The 7404-nt window shown below is 37.9% G+C and overlaps 1 protein-coding gene across 1 annotated transcript in view; it reads left to right on the top strand.

Annotated features, from left to right (window-relative positions):
• LOC106873121 (structural maintenance of chromosomes protein 6) overlaps nucleotides 1–7404 on the top strand; it is a 147570-nt gene that overhangs the window by 14266 nt on the left and 125900 nt on the right. The window contains exons 2-3 of the mRNA XM_014920348.2: nucleotides 1255–1434; nucleotides 5566–5680. Coding sequence (XP_014775834.1) covers nucleotides 1255–1434; nucleotides 5566–5680 — 295 coding nt within the window. The remainder of the gene's footprint in view (nucleotides 1–1254; nucleotides 1435–5565; nucleotides 5681–7404) is intronic.

Below are 7404 nucleotides of genomic sequence, written 5' to 3'. Positions count from 1 at the left end.
TACCTGGCACAAAACCGAACTGCATTTCATCTAAGCAGACTTTCTCCCTAATTAGTTGGGCTATGACCCTCTCCATGACCTTCATCACCTGATCCAGCAGTTTGATGCCCCTGTAATTATTTCTATCTAAAGCATCACTTTTACCCTTGTAGCAGTTGACTATGGTGCTGCTACGCCAGTCATTGGGTATGACTCCACCATGAACTACCTGGTTCACAATATGGGTGACTAGGCCATAGCCCACACCACCAGATGTTTTAAGCACCTCAGCAGTGATTCCTGATGGACCGGGGGCTTTTCCTCGCTTCATACCCTTAATTGCTTTATCTACCAGGGTGCTGTCTATTCAGATAGCTGGTCCCTCAACTGGGTCATGGTTTTTAAGTGTGATACTTATCTTCCCACTCATTTTTGCTTAAACTACCATGAGACAAACATGCACGCACACACACACACACACACACACACGATCATCATCATACACTTGTTTTCCATGCTGACATTGATTGACTGATTCATTACAATTCAAGTTATTTCCAAATTTCAGTCCCAAGGCTTTAGTAAATCCGGGACTCTAGTAGAAGACATTGCCCAAGGCAACATGTAATGGCATTAAAACCATGTTGCTGCAAAGTAAATTTCTGAACCACATAACCATGCATGCACTAAATACACGTACAAAAAATCTGACTCAAAAATGATTTTACAGCAATGTGGTGATGATTATGATGATGTTAGTATGTATCGTGGAGGCGCAATGGCCCAGTGGTTAGGGCAGCGGACTCGCAGTCATAGGATTGCAGTTTCGATTCCCAGACTGGGCATTGTGAGTGTTTATTGAGCGAAAACACCCAAAGCTCCACAAGGCTCCGGCAGGGGATGGTGGCGAACCCTGTTGTACTCTTTCACCACAACTTTCTCTCACTCTTTCTTCCTGTTTCTGTTGTACCTGTATTTCAAAGGGCCAGCCTTGTCACACTGTGTCACGCTGAATCCCTGAGAACTACATTAAGGGTATACGTGTCTGTGGAATGCTCAGCCACATGCACATTAATTTCACGAGCAGGCTGTTCCGTTGATCGGATCAACTGGAACCCTCGACGTCGTAAGCGATGGAGTGCCAACAACCAGTATGTATGGTATGAAAGAATGATGCAGAAATAGTGAAATGTTTCTCTTTTCTTTATTTTAATAATGAAGCAAAAACTAGTCCTATATTTTTTTTTTCTGTTTCTATATTCTTTCTTGAAACAGATGCCAAAACGACAAAGAAATGACAAACACAGTCAAGGCGATGGCAGAAACGGTAATGATGAGACATCAACCAGGAAGAAGTTGCGTCCATCTACGTTATCAGACGATGAAGATGTTTCAGATGATAGCAATTCTCATACATCTCAGAACCCAGACTTTCTCTATCAACCAACCATGGGTGTAAGTAAATCTGACACTTCTTCCTAACATTTTAATGCTGGAATGCTTTGTTATTTTTCATTATCTAATCATATAAAGCATGGTTCTGTTCCCATTGCATGACACCTTGACTTTGAGCAAGTGTCTTCTATTAAAATCCTAGGCCAACAAAAGGTTTGTGAATAAATTTGGTAGATAGATAGCCACACACACACACACACACACCCATCCATCCATCCATCCATCCATGTTTTAAGATACATGGAGTATTTTATAGATATGCTTGTTCAAGTATTATAAAAGCATAAAACTATTAGTAGCTCTCTCAGTTGTAATTTAAGTTGAAATTTATCTCTCACTGGATGGAATACATTTTCTTTGTTCATTCTTCCTCTTTGGATCTTTAAACTATATATATATATATAGAGAGAGAGAGAGAGAAAACTTACTTGGAGAAGGATGCGTAGCGTTCGATCATATAATAATATAAATAATATATAAATATATGCATATATCCATACATATATGTACATACCTACATCTATATGTATACATACATGCATATATAGGTACAGGACATTGCAAAAAAACGTTAAACACAATGAGAAATGAAAACAGAAAACAAACTTTTTTTCGAACAACGAAAAAAACAGAGATGAGACATGCAACATAAAGAATATTTCCCTTCATCAGTTGTCCCTGTCCATTTACTCTGCGTTTCGAAGACAACGTGGAGTAGATGAACAGGGACAACTGATGAAGGGAAATATTCTTTATGTTGCATGTCTCATCTCTCTGTTTTTTTCATTGTTCGAAAAAAAGTTCGTTTTCTGTTTTCGTTTCTCATTGTGTTTAACGTTTTTTTGCGATGTCCTGTACCCATATATGCTTGTATGTATACATATAGATGTAGGTATGTACATATATGTATGGATATATGCATATATTTATATGTTATTTATATATATATATATATATATATATATATACACATACACACACACACACTCACATATGTGACTGGGCTGCTTTTGGTTTCTGTCTACCAAATCAACTCACAAGGTTTTGGTCAGCCTGGGGCTATAGTAGAAGACACTTACACAAAGTACTACACAGTGGGACTGCACCCGAAACCATGTGGTTGGGAAGCAAACTTCTTACCCCTCAGCCATGCCTGTGCCAGTATGTGTGTGTTAGTGAAGGTGCAGGCGTGGTTGTATAGTTAAGAAGTTTGATTTGCTTCCCAATCACAAGGTTTTGAGTTCAGTCCAAGTGTGTGGAATTTTTGGTAGATGTCTTCTACAGTAGCCTTGGGCTGAATAAAGCCTTATAAGTAGATTTTGTAAACAGGACATGAAGGAAAACCATCATGTTTGTGTGTCACCTTGTCTTGACATCATGTGAAAGTCGTAAACAAGTGTCACTGTCCCATAGGTAGTGTCATTTATTTCCAGCCTTATTTGGAAGCATGTTCTGTCATGGGTAAACATTACCCTGCTTGAAAACAGGTGAAGGTTGGTGACAGGAAGGGCATCCGTCAGTTGAAAATTTACCTCAATTAATGCTGACACATGCAAGCATAGAAGAGTGAATGTTAAAACGATGATGATGATGATTGTGTGTGTGTGTATGTCTTGTGTTTGTTTACGTTTGGGCTCCATGCTAGTTGTTTGCTGCAAACAATGTTGTTATCATTCCCCCTGTCAACAGAACACTCACACATTTCGCACCTTCGAAAATATGTTAAATATAAGACCCCATCTTTGAAGAACAAGTAAGTGTTAACAATAGGAGAGGCATCCGACTACAAAACAATATCTCGATTTACTCATCTTACCCATGCTAGCATTGAAAAATTAATGTAAAACAAATGAATGGGTTGCATTTAGCAAATTGTGTGGTGCTGAATATTTTCTGACTTCAAATTGTGTTTGGGTCAGATTTGCCTACCATTTGAATTAAGGTTTTTTAAATAGGTACCACTAAGATTTTGAGGTATGGACAAGAAGTAAATGAGAAAGTAATCACACTGAATTTTGTGGAAAGGAGTGGCGTCAGAGAAGAGCTAACAGTGAGGTGGTGGCAGCAGTAGTAGCTATACAACCAAGCAGACCTTTACAAGTTTCCTCAGATTTCACTCTAAAATCATATAACATTGGTTTCTAATTTTCGCACATGGCTAGCAATTTCAGGGGAGGGAGTAAATCAATTACATCAACCACAGTGCCACTGGTACTTATTTTATCAACATCATAAGGAATAAGAGGCACAGTCAGCCTCAGCAGAATTTGAACTCAGAAGATAAAGGTGGACAAAATGCTGCTAAGTGCAATACAGATTCTGCCAGCTTTCCTTCTTGTGAAATCATGTAATATTGCTTTCAAATTTTGACACAAGGTCAGGAATTCTAGAGGAGGGAGTGAGTTGATTACGTCAATCCCAGTACTCAACTGGTACTTATTTTAATGATCCCGAAAGGATGAACGGCAAAGTCAACCCTAGTGGCATTTAAACTCAGAACATAAAGCTATATGAATGCCGCTAAGCATTTTGCCTAGCATGGTGATGATTCTGCCAGCTCACCGCCTTGTAAAATCATGTAATATTAATTTTGAAATTTAGGCACAAGGCCAGCAATTTCGTGGAAGGGGTGAAGTCGAATACATCAACCCAAGTGCTCAACTGGTACTTATTTTATCAACCCTGAAAGGATGAAAGGCAAAGTTGACTTAGGCAGAATTTGAACTCCGAACGTAAAGATAGACGAAATGCCACTAAGCATTTTGCTCTGCATGGTAACAATTCTGCCAGCTTGTCACCTTGTGAAATCATGTGATATTGGTTTAAAATTTTGGCACAAGGCCAGCAATTCTAGGAGAGGGAATAGGTCGATTACATTGACCCCCAGTGCTCAACTTGTTTTAGCAATCCCAAAAGGATGAAAGGTAAAGTTGACCTTGGCAGCATTTGAACTCAGAATGTAAAGACATGAAATATCGCTAAGCATTTTGCCTGGCACAGTATGATTCTGCCAGCTCGTCGCCTTCTAAAATCATATAATGTTGAAACTTATTCCTCCTGGGTCCATTCATGCTTTTTTGTAGTTTATTTACAGAGCTTCAGAAGTAAATTCCAACCATTTTAGTTAGATTGTCTTTATTTTAATGGGGTATTAATTTATTCATTTCTGGTAATGCATAATTTTGCCAGCTCCATTTTTTTTTTCATATACTCTGTGACATTGTTGATGTTAGGAAGAGTATCCAGCTGTAGAAACCAAAATAAGGAAAGAAAATGAAACTCACAAGTGAGTTGTGGTCCGCCCACCTCTCACAAAAATAGTAACAAAGAGCAAAAAGAAAATTGTCTCTGGGTCTTCTTCAGTTGAAGTTTAGTAACATTCATCATCATCATCTTACGTTCATTTTCCATTCTGGCATGGGTTGGACAGTTTGACCGAAAACTGGTAAGCTGGGGAGCTGCACCAAGTTCCAATCTGATTTGGTATGGTTTCTATGGCTGGATGCCCTTTCTAACACCAGTCACTTCAAGAGTGTAGTGGGTGCTTTTTATGTGCCACCAGCATGGCTGCCAGTTACACAACACTGGCATCAGTCATAACTACAGGCTCACTTAGCTTGACAGATCTTCTTAAGTATGGTATATCGCCAATGGTCTCGGTCTCTTGTCACTGCCTCCATGAATTCTTTAATACAATTCTATATTTGTGAAATAAGGAATTTATATTATATATTACTGTTTATATTAGTCGGACTGGTATCCTCATCTTGATTATTGCTTTCACTATGTTTTGTGCATAGCACAGTAGATAAATACATTGGTTAATGCAGTGCAGTTACCTAGAGTTTCTAAGTTCAATCCCAGGCAAAGCACTAAGGTAATTCACAAAAATCAACTGAAGCAAAAAATGTCATGAAATGCAGGAAGCAGAATGAGAACAGTGTACCCCCATGGATCAAATAAAGAGCTAGGTTTAAAATTCCAATGCAACAACTGAGTTCAACACAAGACACCTGGAGTGTACAACAGCTGAAACATTGTGAAATCAAGATGGGATTTCTTTCTTTGTCTGCCAGTATATGAAAGGTGTCTAACATCTCATTCAAAATTGTCTCACTATTTTTTTAACAGGAACAATGTCAAATTGGGTACATTCAAAAGATTATCTTGAAGAACTTCATGTGCCACCACAAGCTGGAAGTGAAATTTGGTCCACATGTCAACTTTATTATCGGCAGAAATGGAAGTAAGTTTCTTTCTTAGTTGTATCTTCTTCTCGTTGATCCAAGCCAGCTTCACTCTTTTTCTTGCTCCAATAGCAATCATTTTATTCTTACATTTTTTTTTGTTAATTAAGCCAAGCCTCTTATTTTACACTTACTTCTCCCTCCTCTTATTACATTAGCATCAATAATTTTACACTTTCATTTCAATTTTTTCACCTATTAATGAAGTGGTCCCTTCACAGCTCCTCTCATTCACAAGACTTTGGTTGATCTGACGCAGTTTACTTTGAGCTAAATATTTCTCCAGTAGTTGTTTAACCAGAAAGATGGCATTAATACTACTTCTCATTTCCACAAAACTAGATTGCATTACATGATAATCTAAGGTACTTGCTGAAAGTATCTTGCAGTGGAATTGAACCCCAAAATCCTGTAACCATATAGTCATGTTTGCACCAGTTAAAGTCTCGCAAACGTGGACACTTGTTATGTAGTTACTATTGTTTTATAGTTTGATGTCTTTCCTGCCAGCCACCCTGCCATGAAGTAGTTGCCAAATATATCATAATATCCATGCTTAATTAAAACTACAGGTGTAGGTTAGTATTAGCATATTTAATGTAGGAATGTTAAAAATCTAACTGGAGCAAATATGTGATAAAGTAAAAATTGTATGAAATAATGATGCAGGTATGACTGTGTGGTTAAGAAGTTCATTTCACAACCACATGGTTTCTGGTTCAGTCCCACTGCAAGGCACCTTAGGTAAGTATATAGATGCAGGTATGGCCGTGTTGTTAAGGAGTTTGTTTCACTACCACATGGTTTCAGGTTCAATCCCACTGCATGGCACCTTGGGCAAATGTTTTCTAATTTAATTAATATAGCTCTGGGTCGTTCAAAATCTTGTGAGTGTATTTGGCACCTGGAAACTGAAAGTAACCCATTACATAGGTGTGTATACCAGTGGCGTATGGTGGTTGGTGTATTGAATGTGCTGTCACACCCAATGCCACCAGATTCCCAACAGGGGTATAACAAAAGTTTTTCATTAAGATTTGTGATTAAATTAATGAGTATGGTTAATATTTATAATGAATTTGCTATTTTCTATGAGTGTGCAGCACACACTTAGCACACCTGGAATATCTACCCCTGGTGTATACTAGAGTGTACCTGTCATATGACAGGTAACTTTGGAAGTGTACTTTTGCTACCAAGGGTAATATCTGGAAATATGGCATATAAACAATAATTATAATTTAAATTTTATCAAAAGTTATTGGTACTTATATAAAATAAGATGAATACTTATTTCAATAAGAACACCTAACTGTAAAAACCATGCAAAAAACTGACCTCGCCTGAGCTAGTACCACATAATAAAACACTCAGTCCACTCTGTGAGGTGGTTGGTGTCAGGAAGGGCATCTAGCTGAAAAAAAACCATGCCAAAACAGACACAGAAGCCTGGTGTAGTCTTCTACCTGGTCGGCTCCTGTCAAACCGTCCAACCCATACCAGCATGGAAAGCGGATGTTAAATGATGATGTTGTTTACTCCCTCTCTTTCTATCACTCTTTCTTTCTCACTATATGTGTGTGTATATATGTAGCTGGCACATCGACTCCATATTTTGATGGTACTAGCTAATTGTGATCTTATGCAAACACACAAATAAACAGTACTCCACTATTACTAGTATTAAGATATATATATATATATATATATATATATATATATA

This window comes from Octopus bimaculoides, chromosome 9, assembly GCF_001194135.2.
Source record: "Octopus bimaculoides isolate UCB-OBI-ISO-001 chromosome 9, ASM119413v2, whole genome shotgun sequence".
Classification (NCBI taxonomy): Eukaryota; Metazoa; Mollusca; class Cephalopoda; order Octopoda; family Octopodidae; genus Octopus; species Octopus bimaculoides.
This window is presented reverse-complemented; position numbering and strand designations above follow the sequence as displayed.